A 23326-nucleotide genomic window follows, 5' to 3' on the forward strand; every position below is an offset into this window, starting at 1 on the left:
AATCTGATCCACATCTTGGTTACAACAATTTATAATAATAATAATAATAATAGTAACAATAATAATAATGTATTTTCGTAAAAAAAATAAAATAAAATAAACCAGCAGTGTTATTGAAGTATAGTTTTGTTATAATTTTTTTATGTTTGTATATTTTCTGTTTTAATTTCAGACATTTCATTTTTATTTATTTATTTGTTTGTTTGTTTTATTTTTTCCTATATAGTTTATATTATTTTTTATTTTGAAAATGAAAAAGTAATAAAAAAATTAAAGATAAAGATAAATAAAAATAAAAAAGACAAAGATAAAGATGATATAAAAAAGATAAAAATAGTTTTAATAAATAAAACAGTTACGTTTTTTATTTTAAAGTTTATTTTATTTCAAGTAATAATCCGAAATATGAGTGAAATATGACAAATATGACGTCTTGACAGGTTTCATTAATTTTAATTTAATTGCATTAATAAAAAAAAAGCGTTTTATGAAATGTATTATTTCAAAAACTCATTAGTTATCAAACGAAAAAAAGTTTTATTTTAGTTTTATTAATATTTTTGAATTACGATTTATTTTTATATTTTCGTTTTAATTTCATTCATTCATTTTATTTTTATTTGTAATTTTTTAAAATATATATAGTTATCATTTTTTTATTTTTTTTTTTATTTTAGTACATCAAAATTAACTAAATGAAAATGATATGCCTTGGCAACTAGTTGAAATAAAAAATATATATATAAATAATAAAAAAAGAGATTTAAAGTTTTTTTTAATAAATAAAACGGTTTACATTTTTATTTTAAAGTTAATTTTTTTAAAGTAAATAAATATGTAAAATACATAATATATATAATTTTTTAAAATTATATTAACCCTGTGCAATGCCTTTGCAAAGCATATTATATACAGTATAAAGTATTTGAACACTTTAATCACACTTAAATATATTTGATTGTCATTGCATTACATTACAAACTAAACATTTCATGCTGATGTGCTATCAGTGCAATTACAGGTGTAGATCATCAAAATAACTATGAACATATTTCACTAATAACTATGAACTTATTTCATATTACACAAAGTGTCCAGTCCTAATTTTGAACAATATTTCTTTCTTTCTTTTTTCTTTTAAAAACTTTTTTTTTATTAAATGTGGTTGAAAAGTATGAATTTTGGGGCCATTGAAACATAGACATATGAAACTATTAATTGAAGGTAAAGTCTTACCTGACTTGAGAAGCACTCTCGTTCAGAAAGAAATGCTCATCTACTGCAGCGCTCTGATGGGCAGGGTTACACAGCAGATATTTCTGACAGGAGAATCAAGAAAAACAAAATCATAACAAGCAATGACTTCTACATTGATTTCTTCTTCTTCACTTAAAAGCAGAGACAAATGTATTTACCTAGAGATATATTACTGTACAGTTGTGGCCAAAAGTTTTGAGAATTACATAAATATTGGAAATTGGAAAAGTTGCTGCTTAAGTTTTTATAATAGCAATTTGCATATACTCCAGAATGTTATGAAGAGTGATCAGATGAATTGCATAGTCGTCCTTTGCCATGAAAATTAACTTAATCCTGAAAAAAACTTTCCACTGCATTTCATTTCTGCCCCTAAAGGACCTGCTGAGATCATTTCAGTAATCGTCTTGTTAACTCAGGTGAGAATGTTGACAAGCACAAGGCTGGAGATCATTATGTCAGGCTGATTGGGTTAGAATGGCAGACTTGACATGTTAAAAGGAGGGTGATGCTTGAAATCATTGTTCTTCCATTGTTAACCATGGTGACCTGCAAAGAAACACGTGCAGCCATCATTGCGTTGCATAAAAATGGCTTCACAGGCAAGGATATTGTGGCTACTAAGATTGCACCTAAATCAACAATTTATAGGATCATCAAGAACTTCAAGGAAAGAGGTTCAATTCTTGTTAAGAAGGCTTCAGGGCGTCCAAGAAAGTCCAGCAAGCACCAGGTTCATCTCCTAAAGAGGATTCAGCTGCGGGATCGGAGTGCCACCAGTGCAGAGCTTGCTCAGGAATGGCAGCAGGCAGGTGTGAGCGCATCTGCACGCACAGTGAGGCCAAGACTTTTGGAAGATGGCCTGGTGTCAAGAAGGGCAGCAAAGAAGCCACTTCTCTAAAAAAAAAAAAACATCAGGGACAGATTGATCTTCTGCAGAAAGTATGGCGAACGGACTGCTGAGGACTGGGGCAAAGTCATATTCTCCGATGAAGCCTCTTTCCGATTGTTTGGGGCATCTGGAGAAAGGCTTGTCCGGAGAAGAAAAGGTGAGCGCTACCATCAGTCCTGTGTCATGCCAACAGTAAAGCATCCTGAGACCATTCATGTGTGGGGTTGCTTCTCATCCAAGGGAGTGGGCTCACTCACAATTTTGCCCAAAAACACAGCCATGAATAAAGAATGGTACCAAAACACCCTCCAACAGCAACTTCTTCCAACAATCCAACAACCGTTTGGTGAAGAACAATGCATTTTCCAGCACGATGGAGCACCGTGCCATAAGGCAAAAGTGATAACTAAGTGGCTCAGGGACCAAAACGCTGATATTTTGGGTCCATGGCCTGGAAACTCCCCAGATCTTAATCCCATTGACAACTTGTGGTCAATTCTCAAGAGGCGGTGGACAAACAAAAACCCACTAATTCTGACAAACTCCAAGAAGTGATTATGAAAGAACGGGTTGCTATCAGTCAGGATTTGGCCCAGAAGTTGATTGAGAGCATGCCCAGTCGAATTGCAGAGGTCCTGAAAAAGAAGGGCCAACACTGCAAATACTGACTCTTTGCATAAATGTCATGTAATTGTCGATAAAAGCCTTTGAAACGTATGAAGTGCTTGTATTTATATTTCAGTACATCACAGAAACAACTGAAACAAAGATCTAAAAGCAGTTTAGCAGCAAACTTTGTGAAAACGAATATTTGATTCATTCTCAAAACTTTTGGCCACGACTGTATATATCATGACAGTGGTCAAGACGGCTCAAGCAACGCGAGTTGTTCCAATATTTAATTTTCAGTCTTTGGTCATTATAATATACACGCAGATGTAAAACACTCTCGTGACCTCAGACAGACACACTTGAAAGCGTCAAATCAACACTTGAGTCAACAGCACGAGAGAGCAGATCCTCTCATGAAGAACAATCCTCCATTCTGAGAGACAGACAGAGCGCTCAAATTAAATGTCGACAGGCATTTCAAGAGCCACCATTCCTCTCAGTTAAACATGAAAGCACCATGTAGCCGCTAATTGCTATTTGATTGTCTGTGTTCTTGTGTAAAGAAGTCAGATGCGAATGTACTGACAGCACCTTTTCCTTTATATCTTTAAATCATGTGATTTGTAGTTTGAACATGCATTGACAAGTCACTATGAGCAATAGCAATTGAAATCTGGCCTGAAATGCATGACCTTAAGTTAACATGGCCTGCAGTGTGACAAACTATACCGCATATTTTGCCTTTTTTATAATTATGCATGATCTTGAACTTCCAAAATGCAGTTTAAATGCAGCTTCAAAGGGCTCCAAACAATCCCAGCCAAGTCTCAATTGTAAAAATATTTATAGTTTATATACTTTTTAATCTGAAACGCTCATCTTGTCTAGCTCTGCATGAACTCTGTGTATTCCAGTTCATGATAGTTAGGGTATGTCGAAAAACTCCCATCTCATTTTCTTCTCCAACTTCAAAATCATCCTATATTGCTGTTTTACCCTTTTTTTTTTTTTTTTTTTTTTGTAAAGTGCAATTGACCCTCCTTGCGGGTTCACTTTGTAAACAATGGGTTAGTACTTTTGCAGAGATATAGGACAATTTTAAAGTTGGAGAAGAAAATGATAAGGGAGCTTTTAGACGTACCTTAACTGTACTGACCCGGAGTTCATGCAGAGCTAGACAAGATGAGCATTTGAGGTTAAAAAGTATATAAACTGTAATTTTTTTTTTAGAAAATAACTAATCCTTTTACTAAATAAGACCTTTCTTCCTCGGCTGGGATCATTTAGAGCCCTTTAAAGCTGCATTTAAACTGCATTTTGGAAGTTCAAACTCGTGGGCACATTGAAGTTCACTATATGGAGAAAAATCTTGAAAATGTTTGCTTCAAAAAACAATTTCTTTATGACTGAAGAAAGAAAGACATGATCATCCTGGATGACAGTGGGGTGAGTACATTATCTGTACATTTTTGTTCTGGAACTGAACTTCTCCTATAGAATATTTGTCTGTTTGAAAAATGAATGTCACTCCGTACCTTCATTTAAATTAAGGTTTTTAAAATAAGTGAAATTTAAAAAGACTATTCTGTTGTAAACAATGTCAAAGTCCAAAAAGCCAGTAGGTTATACATTACCATGCAACAGTTTGCAGTCAGTTTTGCATTTTTTTTAGATAAATTAATGGATAAGAAATTACCAGTCTTATATAGCAAGGATACGTTAAAATAATCGTAAGTGACAGTAAAGACGTTTATAATGTTACAAAAGATATCTACTGTATTTCAAATACACTGAAGCCTGGAGTAATGGGTGCTGGAAATTTAGCTTTGCATTAATTCACAGGAATAAAATACATTTTAGAATATAATAAATGTATATATGATATAATAGAAAACAGCTTTTTTTTTTTTTTTCACACTGCCATTCAAAAGTTTGGGATCAGTAAGATTTTTAATGCTTTTTTTAAGAAGTCCTTTTTATTTGATTAAAAATACAGAAGAAAAACTGTAATAATGTGAAATATAATTGCAAATTAAAATAGTGGTTTTCTGTTTTATTTCATTTATTTCTGTGATGCAAAGCTGAATTTTAATCAGCCATTACTCCAGGCTTCAGTGTCACACAATCCTTCAGAAATCATTCTATTATGCTGATTTATTGTTCATTTTGGAAATAGTTTGCTTTATATTTTTTGGAACTTCTGATACTTTTTCAGGATTCTTTGATGAATAAAAAGAACAGCTAATTAAAAAGAACAGCATTTATTCAAAATAGAGATATTTTCTAATAATATTAATCTTTGCTATTACTTTTTTTTATCAATTTAACACATTTTAATGAATAAAAGTATTAAGTTCTTTCAAAGAAAGAAGAAAATGATTGACCCCAAACTTTGAACAGTAGTGTATAATGTTACAAAAATGCTGTTCTTTTTAACATTTTATTCATCAAAGAATCCTGAAAAATGTATCAAAGGTTCCTAAAAAAATTAAGCAGCACAACTGTTTCTAACATTGATAATAAATTAGCATATTAGAATGACTTCTGAAGAATCGTGTGACACTGAAGACTGGAGTAATGATGCTGAAAATTCAGCTTTGCAGAGCAGTAATAAATTCAATTTTAAAGTATATTAAAATAGAAAACCACTATTTTAAATTGCAATAATATTGCACAATATTACTGTTTTTTTTTCTGTATTTTTACTCAAACAAACACATCCTTGATGAGCAGAAAAGGCTTCTTTACAAATGAGATTTGTATTTCTTTTTTGTCTATTTATTGATTTTTATTTTTTAGTTTATTCAGTGGACAGAGCCATTCTCTCTACTGACTTCCATGCAAACAGCTCTCCAAAACACCAGCGCCATTGATATACCTGAAGTGTCTGAATGCAGTGCATACTAGTTAACATGCATCTATGGTTGCAACCATAACCTGAGGTTAATTTAAACATTTCTAATAACTGTAAACAGTTGCATGCCATGGACGCATTGGCACCCTACTGCATTTACACCAACAACGCAAGCAAAGTTGTTTTTGTCTCTAGCAAACAGCCAGGTTTTTTAAAGCTCGTTTATTTTGTTTTGTTTTGTTGAAATCTACCGTTACAAAGAAACATATTGCTTTCGTTTTATGCTTCTAATCTTTCCCAGACAAATGAGACAGAGGTCTTAAAAACACTGTGTCTGTTTTTATGCAGATAGAGAGGAAGGATGGGCATGTATGAAATAAAGCAAAAAAAACGCACCTAGTCATCACCACCTTCCTGTTGTGCATTAATTATTTCAACCTCCTTATAAAGGCGAAACATTCCTCTAAATCACCTCTTCCGTTCCTCAGGTCAACCTTCGATTCATGTCGTAAATGGGAATCTGTAGCTTTTTGAGGGGAAGAGGGGCCATTCAAAATTCTAATAAATGTTTTGCATATTCGTGGCCGCATGTTAACGTGCATGAAATTGGGTGGAACTGGAGCGAAGAGAGCGGCCTCGTACCTTGACTGCACGCGGCTGTTTTGCATCGTGACCTGAGAAACCCTGTCTGAAGGCGTTTCAAAAAAGCCTCCGCGTCAGTCTCTGTCTGCAGCCTCTCACATTCACACAATCCCGGAAAGTTGTTCATCTTAGACAACTGATCATTAAACTGCTTCTCTTGTTCTCCACAAATCCTGCTCCGCATGTCAAAACGCCTCAGAGAGACAACTGTAATTTAAGCAAGAGCACCACCAAGTGGCCATGTTCTAAGAACAGTGTTTACCAACCACTTTTGTCTCACCATCATCAGAAATAATCAAGTTTGTTGAAATTCCAAAAATAAGTAAAACATATAAAACAGTAGCGTATTTATCATAGAAGTACAACTTGAGTGAGAGAAGAACAGTGTAACTTTTACTAATGTCACTGAGAAGATGACTAGTCTTTATATATAGTACAAGTGCCTGCAAATGTCAAATTGCACATTGACAATTTACACTGCTTTGCTTTTTAAAAAAGGAAATGCAATAACATGCCAAAGATGAAATGTGCACTTAAATAATGGATTTAAAACATATCCTGAACACTGCCACCAGCCTTAATAAAAAAAAATAAAAATAAAAAAAATAAATCAAGAAATCACAACAGTGTAATTATTTAAATTATTAATATTGATTTTTAGTCACAATTATTTTAAGCTTTTGACAGCTAATGCTTTTTTCTTTTAAGTTGTAATTTTTCATTATTTGGACAATTATTATTATTATTTTTTAAAGAGCATGTTTTTGTTACGTTTATAGGTTTAATGGTAAAAAGGTCATTTTTTCAGGTTTACGGGTTTAACCTATTATATTATATAATTTTTTTAGAACTTTAAAAAAAAGTTGTTCATTATTAAAAATAACTTATTCACCATTAATTATTTTAATCTTTTGACGGGTATAATATTTTATTCTAAATTTGTATTTATTGATAGCTAGTATATTTTTTTTTACGTTGTAATAAAGCAAAACCAAATTATTTTAGAACTTTAAAGAAAATAATTATTCACCAATAAATATTTTAATTCTTTTGACAGGTAAGTAATTTATATATTTATATTTATTTTTTATTTAATTTTTTTTTTTTAAATTTATTGACAGATAGCATCATTTAAGTTGTAATTAAGTAAAATATAATTGTAGAACTTTAAAAATTCTTAAATTATTTAATCTTTTGACAGGTAATTTATATATTTTATTTTAAATTTTAAATTCATTGATAGCTAGTGTCATTTTTTTAATTGGCAATAAAATAAAACCAAATTATTTTAGAACTTTAAAGAAAATGATTACATTATTAAACAAATTATTTTAAACTTTTGACAAGTAAAATATACATTTTATTTTAATTTTTCATTTATTGATAGCTAGAATCATTTCTTTTTTAAGTTGTAATAAAGTAAAATCTAATTATTTTAGAACTTTAAAGAAATTTCTTCAATTACTCACCATTACTTATTTAAATTTTTTGACAGGTAATTTATATATTTTATTTTAAAAGTTAATTTATTCATAGCTAGTATCCTTTATTTTAAGTTGTAATAAAGTAAAATCAAATTATTTTAGAACTTTAAAGAAATTTCTTAAATTATTCACCATTAATTATTTTAATCTTTTGACAGGTAATTTATACATTTTAATTTAATTTTTAATTTATTGATAGCTAGTATAATTTTTTAAGTTGGAATAAAATAAAACCAAATTATTTTAGAACTTTATTATAAAAAATAAAATTATAAAACTTCACTATTAATTATTTCAATCTTTCAGCAGTTATATGTTATAAAAAGTAAAAAAAAATTTTTTTTTTATAGGTTAAATGAGTAAAAAATGAAAGTGTAGTCATCTCATAACTTCAAATAAGAATATCATTAAATTAAACAATTAATCTATTGCAAGCTATTGTATTTATTATTGTATTAAAGTTACAAATGTTTATTTTTAAGTTACAAATGTCTTTCATAGATTTAACAAGTACTACTTACAAATTATTCAATACCTTTTGGAGTATGTGTACCCCTTATTGGGAATCACTTTTGTAGAAAACTAGGAGCAGTGACGCCACAACCTTTGGTTGTTTCTTAACTCACTGATCTGCATACAATACATGATTAGCCACCAAACATTATAACTCTCAAGCAGAGAATCTGCTAACCAGGAAATCAAATGACCACAATAGCAGTAAACAGATGCAGGTTTAATCCATTAACTATTAGCAGGCTCTGTGGACTGACCTGTCGCTGTATGAGTTCCTCTGAGACATCCCCTCCCTGAATGACCGGCTTCAACACACCCAGAATAATGAGCAGACGACTCAAACCTGCGGCTGCAGAGAACTGCATCATCTGCAGAGACGGGACGAGGTGAGAGTACCTGCAAAAACGTACAAACAGAAGACATTTAAGTGATAATAAAGACAAATCTGATGTTCTTGTGAATTAGAGTTCATATATCTCATTCAAAGAGCACGTTTATTCAAACAAATTCAAAGGGTCACAATGAGGAGATGTTAAAGCCCTGAACATTGGACCAGGAGGCGCAGCAGTGCAGTGTGCTGTATGAATCAGTGACAGGCGTCTGCTGTGATGAACTGCATTAATTGAGCGGTCATTACCCGCGCATGAAGGACTAAATGACTCCTCGCTGCTCAGTCTAATGCTTCACAATGACAGCTCATTTATTAAGAATGAATCAATGACACAGAAACACTGATCAACACTCTAGTCAAGAATATTTAGACACGTTTAGAACACTTCATTCACACCAACACACACGTGACAGAACACTTCTGCTGATGCTCTAGAGCTTGCCGGAGCATTGATGGATGGTTGCTAGGGAGTTGCTAGGGTATTATGGGCATGCTGACTGCTTTTTTACCTTTTTTTTTTGTATATTTCATCATCCAGCAGGCAGGCATAAATCTAGTTAGCCTGATTGCTTAGAAAAATAATGAAAGTTACAAAATACTGTAAGTGTGAGTCATGTCTGAATTTTTAACCTTTATTTAAATAACAAAAAGTAATTATCACTGTTAAACAAACTAAGAAATAAACTAATAAACAAAATGTGTAACACCGTCGCCATCCTTAAAACAACAACAACAAAATTATTTTAGAACTTTAAAGAAAATAATAAAATTATTCACCATTAATTATTTTAATGTTTTGACAGGTAATAAACATTTTTTATAATTTTTTATTTTTCTTGATAGCTAATATAATTTTAAGTTACAAAGCAAAACCAAATAATTTTAGAACGTTAAAAAAACAATTCTTAAATTATTCACTATTAATTATTTTAACTTTTGACAGATGAAACAAGAAAAATAAACATGAAATTAATGATTTTTTAAAACTGGTGCTGTGCAATGATTAATCAATTAATTGCATCCAAAATAAAAGTTTTTGTTTACATAATGTGTGTACTATGTATATTTATTATGTATATATAAATATACACACGTACAGTATGTTTTAAAAATATTTGCATGCATTTATGTATATTTTTATTGATAATTAATACTATATATACACATATATTTAATATATAAATAACATATTTTTCTTAAATATATCCATGCATAAGTGTTTTTACATATATATATAATAAATGTACACAGTAGATACACATACTATGTAAATAAAAACTTTTATTTTGAATGCAGTTAGTCACGATTAATCACTGCACAGCATTAATTTTAATCTACTGACAGCTAGATTTTTTAATAACTTTTTTTATAGGGTTAACAAGTAATAAAGTAGTTATTTCAGAACTTTGAAAGGGCAAAAAAAACACATTAAATTAATCATAATTAATTATTTTTAATCTATTGAAATCTAGTATGTATTTTTATTGTAACTTTTATTTATAGTTTTAATAAGTAAAGCAAAGGAATATAAGAAATCAGATGTTTTTATTTTAATTTAGTTATTTTTAGTTTATATGTTATATTTTTAATTTAGTACACTTTTTAAACAAACTAACCAATAAATCAATAAATAATTGCATTGTCAGAATATGTGTGTGTTAAAATTACTACTAATAAATATCTTAATAATAAAAAATAAACATAATAAAAACTACAATTATAAATAAATACCATATATAAAATCAAATTATACATAAATTAAAAACTAGTAATTGTGTTTTAAGGCATTTAAGGTTTTTCAGCTGCTTTAACGATGGAAATAAAATGCACATTTTTAACACCGTTTTTAAATAACTTCAAAACAATATTACACAAAACATTCAACTTTTTTGCTCCTGAGTTAGCAATGTCACTCAGTGAATCATTCAGAACCATTTCCGAGTTCACATTACTGACTTCCAAACTGAATCACGAGACTTTTTTCGTTTACATCCGAGTTTTAACACTACTTTCTTACTGTTTCTTTAGGAAACACTGCAATATGAGTTATGAGCTGCAGTTTAATTCTTACTTTAGGAGTTTGTTCAGATAGTTGGTTCAAATATTGATGCACCACTAACAACCAATAACCATGAAAAATGGTGTAAAACCACTGATCGGCTGTAATACTCCAGGAAAAATGCACATCCGAACGCTCAACCTTCCAAAAGTTTAGCATCGAAAGTTTAAGACTGAGAGTTTGAGCTCATCTTTTTAAATATTCTTTTCCATGTCATTTTACCCCTTATTCTTCGAACCGTTCTTGCCTGACACATTTTCATCTGTCAGCATTTCCCCCAAAACACGGCCCGTATCGAGCCTGACAATTTGATTCGGAGTCAAATCAGTCCGTTCGCTCTGACATTTTATTTCCACCTGTCCTATTCTCTCCATTTCGTCATTCTATCAATTTCTCCGGTGCTAATTCTGCCCGGTAGGTCTGGATTATGCGCAGGAAGGCATGCGTGTCAAAGGGAAATTTAGCGAGGGTAAAGACAGCCCAGATAGGAGGATGAATTAAACAGATAACGCCAGGCAGACGGAGTGAGGAAGTCGTGTCAAGCAAAACGCCTCACCAATGTTGGTCATTTTCTCTTCCGTTCTCTCTCTCTCCTTCCCCCCTCCTTAAGCATGACAGAAAACTATCTAAATGAATAAAAAAGTGATGAAATGACTTTGGTGCCGTGGACTTTCTGCTCTTTGACTTCCCATCTGGATTAGTGCAGGCTGAATGGAGTCTGTTTCTTTTGTAAGAACCAACACATGAGTCTGTCTGAATGTTTCTCTCTCTTTGACACACACACACACACACACACACACACACTCTCTGTGCTTGATAAGAGTCCATCTGAATTTGCATGGCAAATTATGTCCTGTACGACCACTAGAGCTGCCCAGACGGACTGCTCAACAAAAAAGGGGAGATAAAGGTTATGACAAACAAATTATTCTACTGACTATTTACCATGATTCAAATGGATATGACTGCTGGCCTAATAAAACTTTATTATGTTGTATTATCTAGTTCATATATTAAATTCCACTGTTTTGATTTGTCTGAAATAGACATTTTACATAGCAAAAGCTGTTTAATTCAACTGAACAAAACAGTTAATATCTAAAGTTTAAAAATGAAATGTGTAATTCTGAGGCACTACCATCACCAAATAAATTTGCAAAAATAAAACTGAACTTTTCATATTGGTTAAACAAACAAATATAGAAAACACACCATTCTTAAGCATTTATGTGGCTAAAGGATTGTGCAATGCAATGACAATATGGGACCCTGGACCACAAAACCAGTCATAAGGGTCATTTTTTTTTAACTGATATTTATGCGTCATCTAAAAGCTGAATAAATAAGCTTTTTATTGATGTACGTTTTCTCCAAGATACAACTATTTGAAAATCTGGAATCTGAGGGCAATCAAAACATTGAATAAAGCATGATTAAAGTTGTCCAAATGAAGTTCTTAGCAATGCATATTACTAATCAAAAATTAAGTTTTCATATATTTACGGTAGGAAATTGACAAAATATCTTCATGAAACATGATCTTTACTTAATATCTTAATTTTTTTTTTTTCACATTAAAAAATGGCTATTGCTATAAATATGCCTGTCCTACTTATGACTGGTTTTGTGGCCCAAGATCATATATTTGTAAGAAACTAGGTATTAGGATGGATTTCCCTGCTGCAAATATCTTTAAACATATCTTCAAACAATATCCATTAGTTGGTTTCAGAAAGATTTGGAGATTTTTCTAGTCTGCCAGGCTTGGAGACCAGCTGAAAATCAGCTTGGCCAGGTTCAGATCCTTAAACTAAAGAGTTTATTGTGTTCATTTTGTGATAATTCAATGTTTTAGAAGTATTTCGAGTTATTATGGAAAAAGAGAGAGACAAATAAAAAACATACACAAATTCCCAGGCCATAAGAATTTAAGCAATGATCTTGACTTCAGTAAACAAGACATTTTTCTATTATTAATTTATTTTCAATTAATGTATAATAATAAATATTACTACATAATAATATTAAATTATTTTTATATAATCATAAATAATATTTTATTGTCATTTTTATTTTAGTCATTTATCATTAATATTTTTTTGATTAGGCTTTGTTGGCTTTATCACTGAAAAATGCTTACAGTAGTAAAAAAATATAAAAAATTATGTCTGGTGTCTAAATAATTTTTGGTTTGACTGTACATAAATAAATATTTAACTAGATTTTTACTATTAGTTCCAGCATTACACATGTTGAATCTCCTTGACAAAAATTACCATTTAGTTGAAATAATGTTCAATTGTATACTATTTCAGAAAACTTGAATAAAGTATCTGGAAAACAGCTGTACTTTAGTCTTAAAGAAGAATTTAGCTGTACAGAAATGTCCATAGAGACAGTTCCAGAGGTTGTGAGGTAATTCTAAAAGCGTTCGGTAGGGGGCAGTCATGAAACGCTATGATACACTGTGAGTCAACACTAACACAGAAAGGCTAACATGGCCTTACTTCATTACTAATGACTGACAGTTGTTGCTCCAGCACTAGGAGCTCTGATTACTGGTAATCGTCATTCCTGAAGCAAGACCAATGTAATTCCAGAGGATCTCTCTTCAACTGTGGAAGCAATGCATACTAGAAGTAATGTGTTATAGGCAATGCCAGCAATTTTCCCAATATGAGTTTCATACACATGTATGAAGTCACACTTCAGAGAAACTGATTGACTGCCAGATTGATTTGTGCCATTGACTCCTGTTTTTCCAGAGGTGTCCGTAATAGGAAGATAATGTGATAATGGCAACTGACTATCAAACATCGATCATCTCGCACCTCATATCCGCAGAGGCCTGCTTAGCCCCGTAGGGTCTCGTACCACTTTAGCCCCTGTAAAGGTGTGTTCACACAGCAATAGCAATTTGATCTCTGGAGGTCAGCAGGTTGCTGTGCTATTGGTTGCTAGTAGGAACTCCCACTAAATTCCAAAATTAACAGATAACAAATCACATGAGCTCCACTGTCGTCATTCCTATTGAGAGTTGTCACAAGAAATCAATTTGCAATATGCTAATTTGCATAACCTCTGTCACATTAGTCAATGTTTGACATGGCTGCCACAAATCTTATTAACAAAGAGAGTTTATAAGTTCTAAACAAATTGCCACTCAATTCTAGGGTTGGGCCAATAGACGATGCCTTCATTCATCGCCGACGGCTGACAGACATGACGATTCGGAATGTGTCCCAATCCGAATGCATAGTTAACGTACTACTGAATACAGCTAATTTATGGTGTCTAAACTACTAACTATGTGATAGGTGGAAGCTGATAAATCATATGGAGAAGGACTTTCTCAAATCAGTGGAAACAACTTAAAATACGCCGTCATTTCTGCTCATAAAGGTAAGAGTAATAGGTCATTCGGAACTGCAAAGAGTCTACTTTTATTTGTGTGCACTCACAATATCAACAAAACATTGTACTTTTGTAAAATAAAGTGAACAAACAGGATGCACTTTTTGCCGTCTCTGTTTTAAGCAGGAATGCTTCACAAAATGAACCAAAACTCAGGGAATACTTGCCTCACAGGCATGACAAATCGAAAACAAAAACTCTTTTATTATGTAATCCGTAAAGATACATTTCTCTCTAAAGGTGCATCCATTGAGGAGATGGAGAGTCTGAGACTTATTAGGCTGAGACTTTGTGTTATAATAAAAGTAACACAAAGCTTATTGTGATTATTGGGTGGTGTGCACGCTATAAATAATGAATGGACTCGAAAATGCTTATACTGTAAATAAAACAGGTTGTGAATAGTACCGTAATGTACGAAAAATCAACAATAAGTTAAATTAACCGAGTTGGAGCCCATAACATTTTAGAGGTCCATACACATTTTTTGCATATGGGCCTGTGGCTGACTTGCTATGCCACTGGACAGACAACTGCAATACTCCAGGCAGAACAAAGCAAAAATTCAATATTCAGATTTTTTTTACTTATATTAAATCGGTTCCTAATTTTTATGAGATTCATTGTGCCATTTGATAGATGGGACGCACTGACAGAGAAGACTTTATCTTGGGGAAATCCCTCTCAAGAGAGACTTTGAAATTTGACACTTTTGACATGTTTGCGTGTAAATGCCAGCATGGGGTTTTCTGACAGCTGCTTCTGTTCCTTCAAAAGCAAGTCTGTACTGTGTAAACCTCACAGGAACTGCATTCAGCTGTTTTTTGTCACCACAGCAAAAAAACTCTAAAGAAAAGGGCCAAAGAAGACCATCTGTTCGCAAGCAACCGTATCTGGGATGAATAGAAGCCCAGCTAAAACCGGTGTTTTGGGATGGAGGCAGGTTTGTTTGTTGCTGGTTTAAGATGGTTTACTAGCTAGTAGTCCAGATAGTCAATCACTTAAACTGTAGCAAAACCCATTTTCACTCAATTTTCTGATTTAAAGGAGAAGTTCCAGAACAAAGATTTACAGATAATGTACTCACCCCCTTGTCATCCAAGATGCTCATGTCGTTCTTTCTTAAGTCATTAAAGAAATTATGTTTTTTGATGAAAACATTTCAGGATTTTCTCCATATAGTGGACTTCTATTGTGCTCTGAGTTTGAACTTCCAAAATATAGTTTAAATGTGGCTTCAGACAATCCCAAATGCATTTTAAATTATCCCAGCTGAGGAAGAAGGGTCTAATCTAGCGAAACGATTGGTTATTTTTAATACTGTTTTTAACTGTTTACTTTATTTTACAAAAGCACAATGTTTTGTTGATATTGTGAGTGCACACAAATAAAAGTAGAATATTTTCAGTTGTTTCCACTGATATTGAGTAAAAAGGCCTCTACAGTATATGATTTAGCAGCTTCCACACATTTTTTCCATAGTTTAGACAGTGTAAATTAGTAGAACACCGTATTCAGTAGTACATTAACCATGCAATCCATGCTGTTGTTCACATCCAAGTATCACCAAAATGGCTGCGCATCTGTGACAAGAGTTTGAACTTTTAAAAATGTAGTTTAAATGTGGCTTTAGACAATCCCAAATGCGGTTTTAAATGATCCTAGGCGAGGAAGAAGGGTCTTATCCAGCGAAACAGTTGGTTATTCGTTTATTTTTTGTAACTGTTTTTAACTGTTTTACCCTTAAAAAGTAGCGACCCAGTGTTTGCAAAATTAACATGCAAAGTAGATCAAACACCCCTAACAAAAAAGGTAAAACAGCGATGTAGGACGATTTTGAACTTGAGGGAGAAAACGAGACAGGAGTTTTTTGACATACCCTAACTGTCTTGAACCAGAGAAAACAGAGTTTAGGCAGACCAAGACAAGGCGAGCATTTGAGATTAAAAAGTATAGAAATTGTAATAAATAAATAAATACAAATTGATCGTTTAGCTAGATAAGACCCTTCTTTCTCGGCTGGGATCATTTAGAGCTGTTTGAAGCTGCATTTTGGAAGTTCAAGCTCGGGCCACCATAGAAGTCCAATATATGGAGAAAAATCCTGAAATATTTTCCTTAAAAAAACTATTTCTTTACGGCTGAAGAAAGAAAGACATGAACGCCTTGGATGACAAGGGGGTGAGTAAATTTTTGTTCTGGAAGCGAACTTCTCCTTTAAGTTGGATTTTTCCAGGGTAGGTAGATTTAACTCGACAAGTCACCACTGAAGTGCCAGATGATTTTCATGATCTGACAACTTCTGAGTCCCTGACCGCACATCAGAGTTCAGACCGGATGAGAGCCGGGACACTTTGCTGCTCCGTTTTGTCCTCGGTCGATTGGGAGTGACTCATTTTGTCGGATATAAGGGAACTCATTTCAGAGTGGGCAGCGTTAATGAGACGCTCTTTTGATGTGGAAATCCTGCTGGCACGGGGAAGACGCTGATACCGTCTCTGCTGTCATTCTCAGGTGCGGAGGCTCTCCTTATTGGACACCGGCAGTTTATCTCTTAGTCGCCACACAAGGCTTCTTAAAAGGAAGGGGACGGCAATTACGCAGATGTGTGACCCAATTAAATCCATTCAAAAGAACACGGAACCACTCCAGTCAGCAAAACAAAGAGTATTTTTGGTTTGAGTTTACACCTCATGCAATGGCCTCTCATCGCTCAAAGAATTAACGCCCGCATTTGACACACCTTGGAGACTCTTAGTAATATAAAATGAATCGTAAACAGTAAATGGTGCTAGAAAGTTATGTTAGTCAAAAAAACCTGAAAGAATATGTGCAGGTTTGCTATGGGGGTTTTAATCATAATATAGAACCAATCATAAATTTTATACGCATTTTATGCTCTTTTATGCCAGTAACTGCAGATAATGAAAATACATTATAAAAAAATCCAAGAATTATTCCTGTAAAGCTGTTCTAAAATAAAATTCTAATACAATATTTCCCCAAAGACTTCATTTTCTATTGCACGGCTATCACATAATCGCCAGCAGAAGTGTTTAATACATCCTCAGCATCTTTAATTTAAACCGGCAGCTCTTTAAGTAAGATCAGTAATAAAACTCATGTGATACGGATATTAACTTAAGCCCTGAGTTAATATCCACAACATTTATTTCAGTGTGTCCTGAGTAATTGGATTGCATGTACACCGACTTGCACTCAATAGAACGAGCATCTATTAATCAAAGCATAATTGTGCACATTTCCCAGATAAATGGCGCTGCTCCACGTCCAGTCATGTACAAATGAGTCAATCCGGGCATATTCATTTCTTATCTAACTGAACTCATTCGAGTCGCATAATGGCGATAAATAATAGAGGTAGAAGTTTATGAAACGGGATATTCTCCATGAAGGAAGAAAGGGGTTTTAAAGCAGCACAGAAGGGATCTCTGAGGAATTGCGATCATGTCACTTCTAAATGACTCCAATAGCAGAATGAGGTAGAATGAGGCCAGGAAATGCGACTATTTCTTACTGACTTCCACTGAAATTGAATAGCTTTAGCATGCTTAACTATGGCCATAAACTGCAACTCACTGTAAATACCCATGTAACTGGAGCCATACGTGACTGTAAATATTTAATGAGTGCTTATGTTGGCTGTATATTAATGTCTATGAGCAGCTCAGTTTTTGAGAGCTAAAAATTAAAGAGTTGTCAGACTGGCTCCTTTTAGCTCTGACAAAAGACGTGGTAAATGTAAACGTTACCGGAGTAAATATTTGCCCTTACAAAGATTCCATTCAAATCTTTAAATCGACAATAAATAAATAAATAAAAAACATATATATACATACATATATATATACATATACATATATATATGTACATATACATCAGTTACCAATCAGTTCAGTTTAACTAGGATGATTTATTATAAAAAAAATTATTATTTATTAAAAAAATTCAAAGGCTGCAAAAAAGTTAACATGGATTTTAGATTCATATTTTTTTTTTTAAATAAAAAAAAATCCAATCATGCTGTAATTATATAACATGTATTATTAGGTTTTGCACAAACATATAAAATTTATGTCAGAACGCTCAGAACAAACCAAAAACCATGAAATTCTCAAATATTATTCATATGAATTTTGAAAATTAATTATATTTTATGTTGAAAACTATATCAAATGTATTTTTTATATTTATGAACAAATGATTGTATCATTAATAAACAATACAAAAAATTGAAATAATGTTAATATTTCTGACTGTATAACTGAATAAATGTAATATCTATATAATATTAATAATTTATGTGCAATTATACATTTTGTATATGTAAATATATTTCATATATTTAAAACTAATTATATATATATATATATATATATATATATACACACACACACACTGTATATGTGTGTGTGTGTGTGTGTGTGTGTGTGTGTGTGTGTGTGTGTGTAATGTATTGTCAATATATGTATGAATGAATCATTTAATAAATAAACCAATATTAAAAATATAAATAATTTTAATATGTTATTAATAACATTAATATATATTAAATATATAAATAATATTTAAATATAATTACATAAAATAAAATTATATATTAATAAATATTTATATATAGATTTTTTTTAATTATAGATAATATATATACACATGTAATTCTTTGAAATTATTAACTTTTTGGAAATTCATTCCATAGTACTTTCATGTATATTAAATATTAATGTTATATAAATGTCAAATTTGCAATATGATAGTATAATTTTTGCATAACTAATCAAATCAGATACTAATTCTGTGTATCAATAAATGCCAACATGCCAAATACTTCAGTTGATTCAATTAATTATTCTCCTGTAAAAATAAGTTAAAGGTAAAGTATGTAACATTTGTGTGTGTAACAATGATACAGCTACAGTCTGTATGCTTTTAATGGAACTCAACCTCAGAATGGCTTACTTAAAGTACAAGAAAGTATCTTAACACCTTTACAAAACGATACACTTCACCTTTAATTTTTTCCTCTGACTGTCAGTATAAGGATTGAGCTGGGATTTGAAGAATGATGTTTGTGCCTCACACACACACTCACTCACACTCTCTCTCTCTCTCTCTCTCTCTCTCTCAGCTGATGACTCACCAGTACTGCTGCCACTTCTCCTCTTCAAAGACATCCTCTGGGATCGGATCGATCAACACCAGGTCAGACACTTGCCTGAAGAGACAGAGAGAGACAGTGAAAAGACCACACAGAGGATGTTTCTCCAGCTTAGATGAGACCCCACACACACCGAGCGAGCTCTTCCTGTAACCAGGGAGAAATGTACAGCATCTATCGAGTGAGATAAATGGGCTCAGAGCCGCAGTGGGGACAATATTTTCAGTCCTTGGGCGCTACAGGCCTGACACAGCTGAATTGATGGGTCTTAAAGCTGCACATCAGAGCAGATGAAACGCTAAATCTGTCAGATGGAGGGTGGAGGGGGTGGAGGGGTTGGGGGAGTGTGTGCCGAGAGGTCGGTCCCAAGCTGTTCTGATGGATCTTTTGGTCGTGGCAGGTATAAATCTCAGAAAGAAAACCCCTGTTAGGCATATATAACACTATTCGCACACTACTGGTCAAAAGTTTGGAATAATTATTAATTTTTTTAAAGTTTATGAAAGTGGTCTTTTTCGCTCATGAAGGCTGCATTTATTTGATCAAAATACAGTATAAAGAGCAACTTGTGTTTTAATATATTTTAAAAAGTAAATTATTTCTGTGATGGCAAAGTATTTTTAGTGTCACATGATTCTTCAGAAATCATTCTATTATGGTGAATTGGTGCTCAATTATCATTAATTATTATTTGTGCTCAATTATTAATAATAGTACTTATTAGTAACAATGTTTAAAATGTGTTGTTACCAATGTTTTTACTGCTTAATATTATTGTGGAAACCCTGACCCTACACTGTACATAACTCCTTAACCATCAGTTGCAGGCTTTAGTGTTAGACTGTATGTCGTTGGAATCAAAATATATGCCCCAGATTTAATCGTGAGCCTGGTAAATTTTGGGGTATTTCACATTTCTTGAAAAACCTACTTTTGAGAACTAGACCTAGGTTTTTCACCCAATCGAAACCAAACCAGTGCAGAAAGATTCTCTGGAGAGTGAATATCAATAATTATCAAAAGAACCATCGAACTTTCAACTCACCATCACAAAGGGATGCCGAAACGTTCGAAAGGGGCTGGGACACTTTTAGTAAAATGCCTATAACTCCAGAACGTAATCAGATGTCTTTGCCAAACTCAGAACTCTTAACTCTTATGTAAGAGCTCAATCTGAGGTCAAAAGGGGGAAAAAAATGCAGAGCTTGGACACTTGGTGGCGCTATTAGAGGGGAAAAAAACATAAAAATGGCTATAACTGTGCAACAATTTGTCCTATCAACATGAAAATTGGTGCACACGGTCTTGGACCAAATTACCACAAGTATCTATAAGGACATTTGCGCATCTCAAAAAACATGGCCGCTATTGACCGACGAAGTGTGAGCACCTGTTAGACAAGGTTAACGGAGGACGATCGGAACAAAACTCGGTGGGCCTATTTGACTTACCGCCCCAAAGGTCTGAGAGAAATTTGAAAGAAATCGGTCACTGGGATATCCCATTTTTCAAGGGTGTAAACGATTGTACGTTGCACGGTTTTTCGAACATACAACAATATTCATATCATATGAAAGAAATCCGTATTCCGGATATCTTTGCCTCTAGAACCACTGTTGTAAATCAAATTGTTTGTTAAATGATTGAGAAGACGTTAAAAACCTACTTTTGCGAACTAGTTTTTTTTTTTCCTAGGTTTTCTGGAAAAAAACACTGCAGCGCAATTCTCTGGAAAAAAAGTTTAAATTTACCCTTTGGGAGACTATAACGGGGTCATTTAGAAAAGGGGCTTGTCCAAATTTACCCAAAATCCTATAAAGTTTAAATTTACCCTTTGGGAGGCTATAACGGGGTCATTTAGAAAAGGGGCTTGTCCAAATTTACCCAAAATCCTATAAAGCCTAAATGAAAACTCAAAACTTCACGAAAACTGGTGAACACATGCGACTGGTGATTTTAAACAAGCATGCAAAGTTTTATGCCGCTGTAACAGTTAAAAGGGACTCAGAAACAATGTATTTCTATGGTACATGACCTGGATTTGCCAAAAACATTGTTTTAATCATTGATTTAGGTAGGTACAGCCTTGCTAAATATGTAATGTCTTTTTCCTTATATGCCTTAATCACTTGAACCCCGGTAATCAGTTAAAATACAGTAATTGCTGTTTGTTTTGTTTTTTTCTGGATTCTTTGAAGGAGGTTTAAAATAACCGCATTTATTTAAAATATAAATGGGTTGTAAGATCTTTTTACTGTCAATTTAATTAATTTAATCAATGCTGAATAAAAATTTTAATTTCTTTTTTTTCTGTCAAACGATTAATCCTGATTAATTGCAATTAATTGCATCCAAAATAACAGTTTGTTTGTCATAATATGTGTGTACTGTGTATATTTATCATGTATATATACATACATACATACACAAACTTTTACTTCAGATGCGCTTAATCAGGATTAATTGATTAATAGTCTGACAGCCCTAAAATGTATCAAAATTTCCACAAAAATTATGCAGCACAAATTACTTGGTGCACTGATAATGAAAAGAAATATTTCTTGAGCAGCAAATCAGCATATTAGAATGATTTCTGAAGGATCATGTGACACTGAAGACTGAAGTAATGATACTGAAAACTCACTATATTTAAACAGAAAACAGTGCTTTCAAACTATATTATTACTTCGCAAAATATTGTTGTTTTTACTGTATTTTAATAAAAAAAGCAGTCTTGTTGAGCATAAATAACTTCTTTCAAAAACATTAAATGGATCTTGTGGTGTATAAACGTAACGTAATGCATTCTGTGGCGGGAACAAACTTCCTGTTTAGACACGACTGACTGACTGTGTGAGTGACTTACATGTCATGGATGTGGCTGTAGAACCTGCCGTTAAGCGTACCCAACTCTGAGCCAATCAGGATGAAGGGTGTGGCTATATCTGCAGCCTTGACCAATCGATGAAGGTCATCCACCATCCTGAAGGATAAGAGAGGAGAGATACAGGTCAGGAAGGAGCACAGGTTTGTGCAAATAAAGTCTAGACGTGACTCATCTGACAGTTCATTTATCACCGAGACACATTATGACACACATGTCCGATCACCTCCAGACAGGACGCCCACTGTCCCAGACTGCTGCCCAGTTTTTAAAGCAGTCAGTGATGTTACATGAAGGGCAAACTGACCTCAAACCAGAGGCTGACACACTAAACTAATAAGCATGGTGTACCATGAGACACTAATGGGTTTTATTTCTGACATCCTCATTAACTAAAAGGCCATGAAGATTCAGTGGGCACTGAGTGATTTACTGCAGTGTGTTTCTGGTATGTGCAGGGGGTCAAGAAAACAGGCAAGAAAAACTAGAGACTGACCGACATTGCTTTTCTGATATCAGTACAGATTCCATTATTCCTTTTTACAGAACAAATACTTAATTGTTTTATTTCTACTGTTTGGCATAATAATTAAAACAAAAAATAAAATGTAAAAATAAAATTATTATTGTTGTTGTTTATGCTATTAAATTGATGCATTTTTTTTAAAGATCATTTCACAATCTAAATGGTCACATAATAATTTTTATCATTGTTGTTGGGATGCATCTACTCGTTAAGCACACATTTCTGGTGTTTCATTCAAATTAGGGTCATAATTAGAAATAATTATGAGGTTTTTTTGTCCATGAAAGAGATCTCTTTTGCACACCAAGGCTGCATTTATTTGATCAAAAATACAGTAAAACAGCAATATTTTCAAATATTATAAAGTTTTTTATAAACAAAAAAAAAAAAAACAATTTAAGTATACATATCTGGTGTTTTGTTAAAATTAAGGTAAATGTTTATTGTTTAAAAAAAAAGTGTGAATATTTATTATAAAAAATATATATTATTCATATTTAATTCAGAAAGTAGTGTCCTGGTATCAAAAATACTGTAAAAACAGCAATATTTTCAAATATTATAAACTGTTTTCTATTTTAAACGCAATTTATTTAAGCATTCATATCTGGCGTTTCAT

The 23326-nt window shown here is 32.7% G+C and overlaps 1 protein-coding gene across 1 annotated transcript in view; it reads right to left on the minus strand.

Annotated features, from left to right (window-relative positions):
- Nucleotides 1-1232: 1232 nt before the first annotated feature.
- LOC141343146 (uncharacterized) overlaps nucleotides 1233-23326 on the minus strand; it is a 30842-nt gene continuing 8748 nt past the window's right edge. The window contains exons 6-9 of the mRNA XM_073847748.1: nucleotides 22164-22280; nucleotides 19280-19354; nucleotides 8512-8650; nucleotides 1233-1319 (exon numbers count right to left, since the gene is read on the minus strand). Of these exons, the coding sequence (XP_073703849.1) occupies nucleotides 1233-1319; nucleotides 8512-8650; nucleotides 19280-19354; nucleotides 22164-22280 (418 nt within the window). The remainder of the gene's footprint in view (nucleotides 1320-8511; nucleotides 8651-19279; nucleotides 19355-22163; nucleotides 22281-23326) is intronic.

The sequence above is a fragment of the Garra rufa genome, chromosome 9 (genome assembly GCF_049309525.1).
Source record: "Garra rufa chromosome 9, GarRuf1.0, whole genome shotgun sequence".
In the NCBI taxonomy this organism is placed as follows: domain Eukaryota; kingdom Metazoa; phylum Chordata; class Actinopteri; order Cypriniformes; family Cyprinidae; genus Garra; species Garra rufa.